Consider the following 13444-nt stretch of genomic DNA (forward strand, 5'->3'; position numbering starts at 1 on the left):
CGACGGCGGCCTCCCGGCCAAGGGGCGGCCGCCGGGGCGCGGGCGCGGCGAGCCGCGGCCGCCGGCGGAGAAGGGCCGCGGCGCCGCCGTGAGCGCCTCGCGGAGCCTGGAGAAGCTGCCGAGCCCGCGCGGCGCCGAGGAGCGGCGGGGGCAGAGCGGCGGACAGCGGGAGCCGGAGCCGGGCCAGCCCCGGTGCCGAGGTGAGCGGGGAGCCCCTGTGCGATCCTTCGCGGCTCGTAGCGCTGCCTGGTGTCGTGGGGCCGCGCGTTCGTGGCTGGAGGGGGCCGCGGGAGGTCTGTGGCCCGACCTCCGTCCCAGCAGCGTCCGCGTGGGGGCCTTATCCCCTCGCATCTCACAAACCTCCCAGCGCAGGTACTACACAACCCCTCTGCTTGACTAGAAGCATCTGAGTTTGAGCTGTTTCAGACCATGAGAATGTGCGCTTTCGAGAGGAGAACCTGGCCGGCTTGGGCCAGGTATCTCGTGAGGGATTTCAGAGTTGCACSTTATGAGCAGCGTCATTGCTAGAGAGTGGAGCTGGCAGTGCAGTCTGGGATCCACACCCGTAGCTCCGTCTGGTTATCAGGCAGCACAAACCTGTTCCTTCTTTGAGATTTAAAACAACAGTTAATTCCTCCCACGGACCTAATGCAAAACTCTGGGACGTTAGTGATTTTTTTTCCTTTATTTTAGCTTCTACGGGCTTTGACTGAAGCCCTAGATAAACCAGAATGGAGAGCATGTTGTTTGTAAATCCTGGTCTGTCTCAGGTTCCTTCTTCCCTTTACATTTCTCTTTGTGTGGGTGCTTGTCTGTTTATAGTGGTGACAAGAAGAATTAAGAGCTTTACACTAACATGTCTGTAGTTGTCCTCTGGCGTGGAGTCTGTAGGTGACCTTCCTCCTGGGRAGGATGATGGAGCTGATAGTCTATGATGGTCGCTGGATCTTGGAGTGGGGAAATGGTATGAAAATTGAGTGGCTTTACTGGTATGGTAGTTGCAGGCATGAACTGGTCATATACTCAGACAGGTTCTGTGCTGTGAGTATACTTTGTCAGAAAGGTATGTTTTGGGACGTTTCTGATAAAATAATAATAATAATAAATAAAAGTAGGGAAATCTGCCTAAATTCTTGTGTTTGAATAACTGGCACTGTTACAACAAGCACTCAGATGGGAAAGCAACATCAGGGAGATGTATTTCACAGTCTCCAAATGGCATTCAGGCAGCAGGGCCTGTGCCTGTCCCACAGGTCTCTGATATGGCTTCATCTACAAGAGTTTCCCAGCTAATCACTTCTGACTATGTCCCTTCCTCAAGACCTAAGGGGATGCCTGTACCAGAACTGCCCGTGTCCTCTGCTGCTCCTGTAGCAGTGAGCTGTTAGACAGGCTCGTGCTGTCCTGTGTAACTTTGTCCTGTGACTGCAGCCTGGTGTTACATCTCATCTGGTGCATCTGCACACTGATGCAGAAAGTACAGTTCCTACCCCCACCCAGCAGTTCGTCCTCCTTCCCTTTTGTTACGTTAAATGACTGAGAGGTCATAGAGTGAGCTGATTCCACAAGCTGGATAGGTGAAAAAATATTTATACATTCATATGTAAATATACACATATGTATTTTATTTCTTGGCAGCCACGTGATCACTGGACAAGACTGGTGAGGGTGTGGGACTGACAAAGGTGGGAGAGGAAGAGCACTGCTTTCAGCACCCACCTGCACATATATCAACCCTTAGGTATTGTGCAAAACAGGACGCTAAATGTGGCGAATGGGGACACTTCCCTTCCCCACCCAGACGTCACTGACATCTTGACTTGTTGCTGGCAAGCAGGGGAAGTTATAAGAAATACAGAACTTCCATACTTATCTGTTGTAGGCAGGTAATGTTTTCTGTATCTACTTTTTGTGAAATGCTTTGAGATTTACTGACAAAAAGCTCTGTGTGAGATCTTGGTGTTTACTATTGTAACACCTCTGAGCATGATGCCTTCCTTTGCCTTGGTAAAGTATTGTTGTCTGGCCTGCTTTGCCTTCCTTTCCTACTCTGTCCCTGCTTCTGTAGGGTAGAGAACAAATTTTAAATGTTAAGATTCTCTGCTTTCCATTTTGCCTCCAGACTAATAAGTGGAACTTCTTTCAGGAGAATATTATGAAGGCTGATTGTTGTATCATCAAGGATGTAAATCCTGAAAAAACTTGAAAAAAAATCCTGCTTGATAAATTGTCATTAAACAGAAAGCTTTCTACCAAAAGGGACCAACCAGACAAATTCCCAAGCAAGATGTGCTCTAGGTCTGTTACGATAATGTGTGCAGTTGCACTGTTCTTGCTAGTTTAGCTGTTCCCCTGACAGCAGAGTGTAACTCTGTCTCTGTTGTCTCTGTTCACACAAACACCTTTCTGCCAGAACGACTCCCTGATAAAGCTCTCCCAGGCAGAAGAGGGTGTATGAAAGCAAAAGCAGCAGGTAAAACAGACAAATGAATGACATCAATGGCCTTTTGTTAACTGAGGTGCCAGGGACCTGTCTACACTAGAGCCCTTGCTGATAAGAGAAATGGGATGCCATGATGAACTGCCAGGAGGGCTTTTCCCATGCTGCRATTGTCCTTTTTTCTCAGTGATGCAAAGGGCCAAGCTAAACAAGGTACTTGTTGTGTAGCTGCATCCATGCTGGGGCATTGCCTGCTGCTCCCAGTGACCCTGTTTACAGCTCCCATTATTGGTCCAGTAAGTATTTGGCAGCACAGAGAGTCTCAGTGCAATGTGATCCTCCCTGACTATGTAGCATTTCAGCTTGCTCCTGTGAGCTGGGCTCATCCTCAGCATCACAGGTGATGCTTGCAACCTCAGCTCCTTTGCTGTCTGGCCCATATCCTTCCTTCGTGCCTAATGTGTTCTGCTCAGGAGACTTGCATAGCAGTGGTAGGTGGTATTCCAGGCTGGGCAGAATTGCACTGCCAGCTCTTCACATCCTACCCTAGCACTTCCAGTCCTTTGAATCTGTCTGCACCAGAGAACATGCTAAACTTGTGGGAGACTCCTCTGGTGTCTGAGAGCTAGCTAGTGTCTAGTGCATGGGAGAAAGATATGGTAATGGGTGAGGATGCCTGGGAGATAAGCAGGGAGCTATTCCTAGGAGAAGATATTTTTTTTCTCTGCTACTTCACTGCCTGTCCTTGCTTGTCTACATCCCTACTGTTATCTTGCGGCTCTTGTTGGAAAGTCAGGCCAGGAAAGAAACTCTCGAGGAAAGGTGTCTGCAAAGACCAGAGTGAGCAGCCTAAGTGAGATGGGGCAAACACAAGGCAGGGCTGCTGGAGACACAGCAGAGGACTGGAGCAAGGAGGGAAGTGCAGCATATTTGCTGCCTGGACATGTCTGAAGAAAGTGCTGGCTGCACCTCCAGGTACTGTGGTGCCATGCTTTTTGGCAGCAGGACAGTTGCTCTGCCAGATGATCTAGAAGTACAGATCTGATCTGACTTGGATGTGGCTGCAGGGCTATGTTTCTGGTGAATTAGCCAGGTCATACAGCATAGGATCTGTGCCGAATTTTTGGCAGCCACAGGTGCTCAGGCAATAGCTGCTTTGGTATACTGTCAGACAGCATGGACAAGAGGTGTCTGATTCAGCCTAAAACTTTCCAATGTAAAGTTAATCCCTAAAAATAGGTTATAGATGGATTTGGATCAGCATCATGTGTTTTATACCTACTGCAGAATAGTCTGTTGGGATTTTGATAATTTTCTGGAAACTCTATAGCCTGATTTACTGTATGATTTAGACCACAGACACAGGGCTGTGTCACCCCCTTCAACTCCACACAAATCACTGGGTGGGGTGGAAAAGTGTGTCTGCTCCAAAATGAATTGGATTGATCTCCATGGCCATCTCCAGAGTTGCACTAAGTGGCTTCCAACCTCCAGGGGAAGCTCCTTGTGAGACCCCCACTGCATGTTTGGAGAAGGAGCAGGTCTGTGACCTGCGTTCAGGAGGAGAGTAATGCCTGGCAGAGCATGTGTTGCCTGGGTGGGAACCATGGATCCCATGAGGACAGGACAAGGGTAGGCAATATCATTAAATTAATGTTTGTTTAACATTAATTCAGTTGCCCGTGTTGGGAGTGAAACAGCATTGGAAGCTGCTTGCTCTTTACAGATGATGGTGACCAGGATCTGTTGCTAGCCTGGCAAAACCATGTAAGATGTTGCTGATCTCCATCCTGGCCATTCAGGAGTCTGAGCAGGTGCTCCTGGAAGGACTCAGTGCTTTGTTCAGCTGCTCCCTGCCAAATCTACTCTATGATTTACCTGGCAAATTCTTTCCTATGGTCTTACCTCTCACATGCCCACCACCTGAGCATGCCAATAAATTGATTCTAGAAAGGGCACCATGGTCTTTGAATGGCGCTACCTTTGGGCTGGAGAAGAATTGCCAAGCTGAGRGTGGGTTTCAGGGTTTCTTTCTGAATTTGCCAGGTGCAGCTGTTAACTTGTGAGGAGCTGAAGCCTCCTTTCTTCAGATACACAGTGTGGCTAGTGGAAGCCCCACTGTGATGGCTATTGGGAGGCTTTCATTGCAAGTGACTGGTGCCCTCATGCTTTCCTCTGTTACAGGTGCTGATGCTAAGCCTGCTGGGCAGTCCCAGGGAGATGGTGACCATTCAGGGGTTAGAGATGCTCGGAGGCATCAGAGAGGACGTGCAGAACACCGGAGACACACCATCACCAATGGTGTGGACTTCAGCATGGTAAGAGTATGGCCCTGTTATGGGTGGCCAGAGAAGGGCCTGACCTGTAGGGCAGGCACTGAGGGAAGGTAGGTTGTGAGGTCTCTCTTTGCTGATACTAGCTCTATTTGGGTCATGGCTTTGTTGTGCCCACTCTAGTAGTGTGAGCTCTAGGGTCTTTGGGTATTGTGGACATCCTGGTATTCCTTTTTTGAGTCCAGCTGTTGCTTCCAAAGTTCCTTCTGTTCTGAACTGTGGAGGATTAGGAGAAGTTGTGTGTTCCCTCTATGTAGAGTGGGATCAGCCTGTGGAATGTTGGTGTTTAACTGCACAGGTGCYTTCTCCACTGGCAAACAAACTTGGGCAGGGAAAGACAAACATTTTCCCTCACTGTAGAAGGTGTCCCCAGTCTACAGTGATCTCTGCAGGTGAATCCTGGACCTTTCAAGCACTCCAACAGTCATGTATGCTCAGTGCTGTGTGAGTGGCTGTATGGATAACTGTACAATCTGTTACTTCTACCAAAGCATGGATCTTAGCACATGGAGATGGAGCTATGAGGCTCCTGAGAGATTTTTTTTTCTAGTAATGCTAATTTCTCTGCATTTGTTTTAACTCGGGAGTCTGGGATCCAGGAATATACTTCCTTCTCACAATCCCTGAGTGGAGAGACTTGGATGAGCTTGCCCAAAACAAGGGATCTGCACTGTTCTCAGGTGGGATGGAAAGGTTGCCTGGGCATGTTGCTTATAAACTCAAGCTATATTTTCCTGGGAAGTGAGCCAGGACCCTGCCTGCAGGGAGGATGATCGAGTCCAGGCAGTCTCTGACCTTCTTTGTTTTGTCTTGTGGTGCCCAAGCCATTTGAGAGGCTGAGACTCTCACATCAGCATGTCCACTTATCACTCCCTGGTGTCACCCTGCTTCCTGATCTGAGCAGAGCTGACAGGCCACAGGGGCAGTCTCTGTGCTGCATTGATGATGAGCTGAGCAAAGTAACATGCTCTCTTGCCTGGTCTGCCCTCCCCAGCCTGTGGAAGGTGTGGTTTATGCTTTCATGGGATCGAGTTTGCTGGACCTGTAGTACTCCAAAGAGCTGGAGCCCTCCCTCAGACCCAGTGGGGCTCTGCAGAGAGGTGCTGATGTGTGTCTGGAGAGGAGGAATGAGGTCCCTCTGGTGGCAGGGTGTCACTGTTTTGGAGAGAGGAAGGTTTCATCCTTTCCTGGAAGGCTATACTGCATGCACACAGCTCCAACTTAGAGCCCAGCACAGGTTGCATCACACTGATGAGTTTAAAGTCCTAGGAGGTACTGCTGAGAAAAGGCTGGTGGCCAGGGTCTGTCTCGCAGATATCTGGGTTCTCTTCCCAGCACTGCAACAAGTGCTTTGGGCAGCTGTTGCCTTTGCCTCAGTTTCCCAAAGTTGCAAAGGTATACTGGGAGAGCTGGGAGGCAGGAGTTCTGCCTCTCTGCCTCCTTCCACCCACCTCCACTCCTCACTTCCCATTATATCCAAGTGCCTCACTGTCTTTAATGTCTTTCTCCTTCCTGAGAAGAGGTGTCTGTCCTGCAGGTAGGAGGCCTCCCCCAGCACCAAGGCAGCTCTAAAGAAGTGTTTGGATACTAATTCCATTTCTGAGCATCCAGAAACAGTGGAACAGGTTTGAATGCAGCAAGGATTGAACCCTTGTACRGGGTAGTGCTGTAATCTCTTACTCTCGTTTCCTCATGATGCTGGGAGGATAATACGTCCTGCAAAGGGAAGGCATGCAGATATCATTGGACTGATTTGCCTAAAGCTCAAGGGGAGATGGCAGGCACTGAAGTCCTGTGGGTGCACTAGGACCTGTGCATCCCCTGATGAGCAGAGCGAAGGCATTGGGGCTGTGCTGTGGCCCCAGGACCCTTTGCACCATGACAGCTGGTGTCTGCCTGGCTAATTTTTTTCACCGAGTCCATTGATCGGCCCAATTTTCACATGGCCTCAGGGTAGCTGGGATGAGACCACCTATGAGAGGCTGAGCTCTTTCATTCGCAGGCAGGCTGGGATATGGCACTGTCCCCTCCCCTTCCACCCTAGGCAGCCCCAGCCAACATCCACTGTGCCCCTTCCACCTCTCTGTCTTCTTCCTGCCGCCCCAGAAACTGCCTTTGCCACCAGCTATATCCCCTTCTCAGCCCTTGGTGAGATGTCATCTGTCCCCTCACCCAGCAGAGCTGGTGTTGTCCCACCACTCTGTATGATGCTGCCTCTTCCTCCGGTCGCCGTGCTAACTGGCAAGCCTGGAGGGGCTAAGGCAGGACAGGCAGTCACAGGCAGCAACCAAAGCTGGATGGGGGTCCTGGCCGCATACAGCACCTTCTTCGTGCCCCTCAACAATAGCCTGCATAGCACCAAGGCTCTGCAGTTCTTTCTGTGGGTATGTCTCCTTCTGTCTGCCTGTCCATCCAGCATGCATGTGGGTGATTGTCATATTACGAACAGCACTTCCAGAAGCAGTGGGGAGCAAGAGCAGCTCTGGGGTAAGAAGTGGCTGGCTTGTGACAGCTGGGAGGTGTTGGGGTGGAATTAGGGACAGAGAAGTGTTGGCAGCCTGAAGATGGTGGTGGAACAGTCCTGCTTGTCCCCTTTCAGGGAGGTGAGGGGAGATCTGTGCAGGTCACTTCTGAGCTGAATCCTTCCCCTCCAGACACTCTCCAAATTAGCAGGAGAGGTTGCTCAGTGCCCAGCAGCTTCTGAACTTGCCTGCTTGTATGATCAAAATGCTGATGGTATCTGGAGAGTTGTCTTCAGCATACAGTTGAGGGGAAGGAGACTGAGCCCTGGGCTCGCTGGGTGAGGACTGATCAAAAAGTCACCGTACTGTGGTCACTCTTTGCTCCCCAGGGTTGTTTTCTCCTTTTCTTCAGCCACCTCTATGATTTTCTGTTAGCAGTGTAGTATCTAGGGGCCTCAATAGTAGTAGGTGACAACAGAGCAGGGAGACCCCGTGTCAGCTGGGGTATGGCCAGCAGGAAGCTGCTGCAGTCTTACTTCTGCTGCCAGTGCCTCCTTATTGATGGAGGGGCCATGCAGCCCATGCTGCAGCAGTCTTGCTGGCTGGGCCACAACCTGATTCGAGATGCAGGGTTATGCTGTGATTATCCCCGAGAGTCATCAGTTTGGGGGGTTAGAGCTCCAGTTCTTATAGCAGCCCTCCAGACATATCAAGGATAAACATATGTGTTCCCATCCAGATTACTCTGGGGCTTGAACCTGAAAGACTCAGCAGATGCAATAATAACAAAGGTGCTCTGCTCAGAAAAGCCGTAGCGGGCAAAGTATAGGGGAGAGCAAGGAGCTGGATAGAACACGGCCACAGATTTTGCCCAGACTTCTAGTCTGTGCAATCAACTTGGCTGCTTTCTGAAAGCCGTTTGTATTCAAGCTGCTGAGTGAAGCCTACAGCCTCGAGAGCATTTAGAGAGTGGCTACAGGCCATAGTCTTAGTGCATCCTTGGATAAATGACAAAGAGAAACCTACTTTTCCTGTAGTAAGAGCTGGTAGGGAGCAGACCTGGCTCTCCAGACAGAAGGATAGAGATATCACTGTCCTTTAGCTGTTGCAGTTATTTTCCCAAGCTGGAGAACTCTCCCTCAAACCAGGATGAGGCAGTGGCCATCATCCCACTCCTCCTTAGCTCCTCAAAGGGAGAGAGGCCGAGACACCTGCTGGTAACCAGGTTCCTCTGTGCCTTGTGAAGAAAGCTGCTCCTTGGGCTTGGCAAGTTCTTGGGCTAGAGTGGAAAGAATTGGTTGGGCTGTGAGTTAGGTCATACCTAGAGGCCTTCAGACTGAGGGTGGCAGGACAGTGTTTTTCAAGGCTTGGCTTCAGCCCATTCCAGGGGTGATCCTGCGTGCTTTAGTTCCAGGATGGGAGGCCCAGTCTACATGCTTTGGATCTGGATGAGGAGGGGGCATGATGTGTCTATRTTCTGTCTTGCAGCTGAAGCATATGAAGGAGCTGGAACAGGAGAAGGATTTCCTGCTGCAGGGTCTGGAGATGATAGAACGTGCCCGGGAGTGGTATCACCAGCACATCCAGTTTATGCAGGAACGCCAGAGACTCCTGGGGAAGAACAAAACTAGCACTGTGAGTCTGGAGGTTGTTCTGACGATGCTGGTCTGCTTGGGAGCATCTGGGTTGCCTTGTGGGTTGGGAGAACTCAGCTGGGACTTCTTAGTGTGCTCATCGTTGGTCTGACTCTGCCCATCCTGACTTCTGGGGATAGAGTCTATCCAGTGTCCAAATCCCTCACCCAGGAATCCTAAGGGAGCAATGAAGGATCTAGGGTACACACAYGTGACCTTTGCTGGGGATCTGGGACCAGCCATCCCTTGGCAGGCGAGGGAGGGTCACAGGAGATAGTGCCTCTCTCCTGTAAGAGGCATCATTGGGGCCCCACTACAGCAGATTTCCCAGACAAAACTGCCCAGTGTGGAGAGTGAGTGTCCCTTCTCCAAAGGATGGCATGTTCTTCCTGCTCATTCACCAGCCTTGGGACTCTGCCATTGCAGGTTTCTCAGGGTAGGCATGGGAAGTCTGCTAATTCCCATGCATGTGTGGATACATATGTGCCCTTGGTATGGCTGGCTGGGCTCTGCTGTTCCCTATTCATCTCCCATTAGGCCACAGGCAGAGTCAGGATCCCCCTCTGAACAAGACAGCCACAACCTTGGCCTTTGTGTTGATTATGTCATAACTCCAGATCTGAGCCGGAGATTTGCCCTGTCCCCATCTCACTGAGGAAATAATGGGCATGTCCCATTGTCTGCATGAGCTTGGCACTGCTGAGTGTACTGGGCTGGCTGGGGTGTCAGTGGCAGATTGGTGCCCAAGCTATGAGGGATGTGTGCAGAGGGGACTGGAGGCCAGTAAGCGTTTAAGGCCTCTCTGCAGGGCAGCCTAATTCCCTGAGAGCTGGCCCCATAACACCTCCCAGCTTTTTCTTCCACATCTCCAGGACTTCCTTCCTGACGGCCAGAACCACCAGGGGCGCCTGCTCCCCAAGCTGCAGGAGGTTAACTGCTGCCTCAGTGACCTTCTTTCTGCTGTGGGCAAGGTAAGAGTAGTAGATTGGCAGCTTGCAATTGACTGTATGAGCTTGGGGGCCTTCCTGCCCCCCCCCTTACACTGCTGGAGGGCTGATGCTGGAGCTGCCAGAGCTCCCCCTGGCTCTGGGGAGAGGGCTTGGCTCTGTTGGCAAGACAAAGGATGGCAGACAGYCAAGAGGATAGTGCAGCTGGTCCCAGGCTGAGCTAGACTATGCTCAGGATATTCGTGAGGCTAAAGCAGGTCCCTAAAAGGTGTAGACATTGTTGTATGAATAAGGAAAATATCCTGCTGAGGTACTGAGCCTGTCCTCTTGGAGCTGGACATCTTAGATGCCAGGCCATAAAGGTTCCTGGCAGGTGTAGGGCATGCTGGCAGGAATGCTTCCTGTCTCTGTCTAGAAAAGCCTCGCTGGAGACCTCCTGCAATGACTTGTGCTAACTGCACTGGCAGGGTCTTAGGTTTGGCAGGTGCTGGACTTCTCTCAGTTCCCAGCCAGCTGTAGAAACAGCTGTAATTCACCCCTTCTGGCTTTGGAGACAGGCTGGGGAGGGCTACTAGGAAGAAGACTTACTGTCTTTATCTTTTGCCTTCATCCTCTCTTCAGCCAACAAACCCTTCCTCAGCTCTGAACAGGCTGGGCCCTGCAGCCCCTGTGGTGTCCCCAGCCTCAGCAGGGTCCCAGCAAGCCATCAGTATGCTGAAGGAGCAAAACCGACTTCTCACCAAGGTGAGTGGGGTTCAGAGAAGAGGCTGTCTTGTGCCCAGTTGGGTACTGGGTGAGGGCACTGTGGACATGAATGGTGAATCCCTGCCATAGAAAAAAGGCTTTTTGACAAATTCAGCCACAAGAGGGTGCAGATGCTGCAGCTTGGGAGGTGCAGCCTGCATGACCAGGTCCATTCAGCAGGGCTGGTGGGGAATGATTGCAGATGCCCTCTGACAGCTCTGCCAGGGCCAGGCTCATTAGGGGTTCACATCCTAGCACCTGCAGCAAAACCACGCACTGACTGGCTTGCAAACAGCGCTTTTGGAGTGTGTGTGTGCATGTGCATGCTTGGGTCGGGGGGAGTGGCAGCTGGGCCTAGCAGTGAGAACTTGCACTGTTCACTGGATACCTCAGGAGGAAGAGAGCTCTGAGCAAGCATTTTCCTTCTCTGTCCTGTGCAGGAAGTGACTGAAAAGAGTGAACGCATCACCCAGCTGGAGCAAGAGAAATCTGCCCTGATCAAACAGCTCTTTGAGGCTCGGGCCCTCAATAACCATGAAACAAGCCAGCTGGATTCTACCTTCATATAGTGTCTATCTTCCAGAGCTCCCAGTGGCCCCATACTTGAGCTCTTCTCTGGAGTTTCATGGGGCTGGGACTCTTACCCGAATCCCATTGCATCCATTACTCCCAGTGCTGTATCTCAAGGCCTGTGGAGGTCCAGAACTGACCTTGGTGTGTCTGCATGAGGAAGCCAGAGGAGAGCACTTACCCCAGGCCTGCCCAAGCAGGATCAGGGATCTCCCTTCTTTGCTGTGCTGCTGGGCTTGGTCAGCTGCACCACTTGCAAGCTGCTCCTTTTTTGCCTTTAAAACTGACTGCAGTGCTGGTACCCCCTACCCTGTGTCCTCCATGTGGTGGGTGCTACCTGCACTCTCTGTGTGGGGTTTGGGTGGGGGCCTGCTCTACCCTTGGCCTGATATAGGCTGAATTCTGGCTGCTCTCTGAAAAAGATACTTTTGACACTCTAGTTGACATCTCCAAGCAAGCCTGGCCCCTGAAGGACAGCCTGTCCCTTGCTTATGGTTCTGTCAGAGGACAAGACTGAAAATTGATAATGGGGCAAGCGTGACCCCTCCCTGCTGCCCATGTTTTGCCTGCCACTGCAACCAAATTGGACTAGAGCAATACCTGAGGTGGTGCTCCTACTAGGATAATCTCTCTCTCTCTCTCTCTCTGGTTTGGAGTAGTGTTGACACAGTTCTTGTTTACACATCTGCAGGCTTCTCTAGCTAATGAGCCATAGGTCCAAATGAGATCACATGTACCTCTGAGCTGCTGTTTCAGGATGTTTGTCGATTCAGGCAGACACTTCTGAATCAATTTTATTGGACCTGGCAAATGTTTCCTTATGACTGCTAGGATTATATTTTTTTGTGATTACTTTAAAAGGAGAGATTATGTCCTGCATCATGAGGACTGCTGACTGAAACCTGATTTCAGAGAGGGGCTTTAGAAGTAGGATTCTTATCTAACTGAACATGGGTGGTAGAGAGGAGGCTGATGGGCTCTTTCTTTTGCACATCTCCAAATGGAGAAATGACAGGTTTACCTGTCCTGGTGTTGTACCTAGACTCCCCTGGGTGACATCCTGGGTGTGAGCTGTTCCCTTTTCCAGGTCTCTTGGGATGATGGTTTTAGTCTAAATATGTGTAGCTGTTGGACTGGTGCACTCCAGGTATTTTTTCCTTCTCACACAGCTTAGAGGCTGAGGCTGGGACTTGATGGCGTCTTCTACTACGTCTTGGTAGTTTGTATTTATAGTACTTGCATAGGAGGTCCTTGTGAATCCCCATGTAGTACAGGCCTGGCCCTTTGTATCCTAGCCTGGTCCAGGATATTTCTCTCCAGGGTTGTTTCATGCTCTGACTCTCCTAGCACAATGCCCTGGCACAATGCACTGAGCTGAGCCCTGCTCCAACAGAGTCAACTCTGACAGGCTGAGTGCTCTGCACATCAGCTCCTTTCCTACTTCTAGGAAGATGCTGTTACCCGTACAGCACTGTCTGTCCCATCCAGCTCCTCTCTGAGTTGATCTTGACCTGCAGCTGGCTGCAAAACATGCAGCCCGTGCTTTTCCCTGGTGTCTGCTACCCCTGCCAGAATGGGCATCAGCAAAGTGCCAGGGAGAGGGACGAAGAGCCAATCCAGGACAGACTGTGTCCTGTGGCTGCAGGAATAGGATGTTATTTATCCCCTGGGCATCAGTTCTTCCCATCTCATGATGGGAGTCCAGTGCCTGTTTTGCTGGTGGCTCAATAAGTGACCCTCCTCTTAACCTTTCTTAAAGGATAATAAAGTGAGATGAACTATTTAATTTATCTGTCTGTCTCTGCCTAACTCAGTCTAGCTTCTGCTCTGCTGTAAGCCTTGAAGTTCCTGACAGTCTTGTTCTGAGGGATGGAGGAAGAGCACTGAGGTTGTACAGTCTCAGCCTGAGCATGAGGAGTCCAGTGGGCCCCTGTTGTAGGTCGCATTCTCATGCTCTTTCTCTTCCTCTCGGGACGCCCCTGAGACCTGTGCTCCCAGCCTGTAGCTGGGGATCTCCTGGTCTGTTCTAGCTGCTGGTGGATGGGATTGTAAAGCCCCTTGCATCCTCTTTCCAGTGTTTGTACCTGCCTCATCCTGCAGCTAGTAGCTGCATCTGGCTGCTTTTTCCAGAAAATGTGCTAGAGTTTCATGCTGCTCAGGTGGTGCTGGGATAGTTCACGAATTTTGATGTTGTTAGCATTATTTCTTTTCAAGCAAACCGCAGTGCAGGTGGTGCTCCTGACTGTGGGTAGCTTGCAGCTGTGGTGGTGGTTTCAGGTAGCAGCTGTATAGTTACACCGCAATCCTAAGGGGA

The 13444-nt window shown here is 50.9% G+C and overlaps 1 protein-coding gene across 1 annotated transcript in view; it reads left to right on the plus strand.

Moving 5' to 3' along the window:
• Positions 1-12920, plus strand: part of SAPCD2 (suppressor APC domain containing 2) — a 13627-nt gene extending 707 nt beyond the window's left edge. The window contains exons 2-7 of the mRNA XM_085308367.1: positions 3-200; positions 4625-4758; positions 8724-8870; positions 9742-9840; positions 10438-10560; positions 11001-12920. Coding sequence (XP_085164493.1) covers positions 3-200; positions 4625-4758; positions 8724-8870; positions 9742-9840; positions 10438-10560; positions 11001-11129 — 830 coding nt within the window. The 3' untranslated portion in view covers positions 11130-12920. The remainder of the gene's footprint in view (positions 1-2; positions 201-4624; positions 4759-8723; positions 8871-9741; positions 9841-10437; positions 10561-11000) is intronic.
• The last annotated feature ends 524 nt before the right edge of the window (positions 12921-13444 follow it).

This window comes from Rhea americana, unplaced genomic scaffold, assembly GCF_003343005.1.
Source record: "Rhea americana isolate MKP2758 unplaced genomic scaffold, rheAme1 scaffold_273, whole genome shotgun sequence".
In the NCBI taxonomy this organism is placed as follows: domain Eukaryota; kingdom Metazoa; phylum Chordata; class Aves; order Rheiformes; family Rheidae; genus Rhea; species Rhea americana.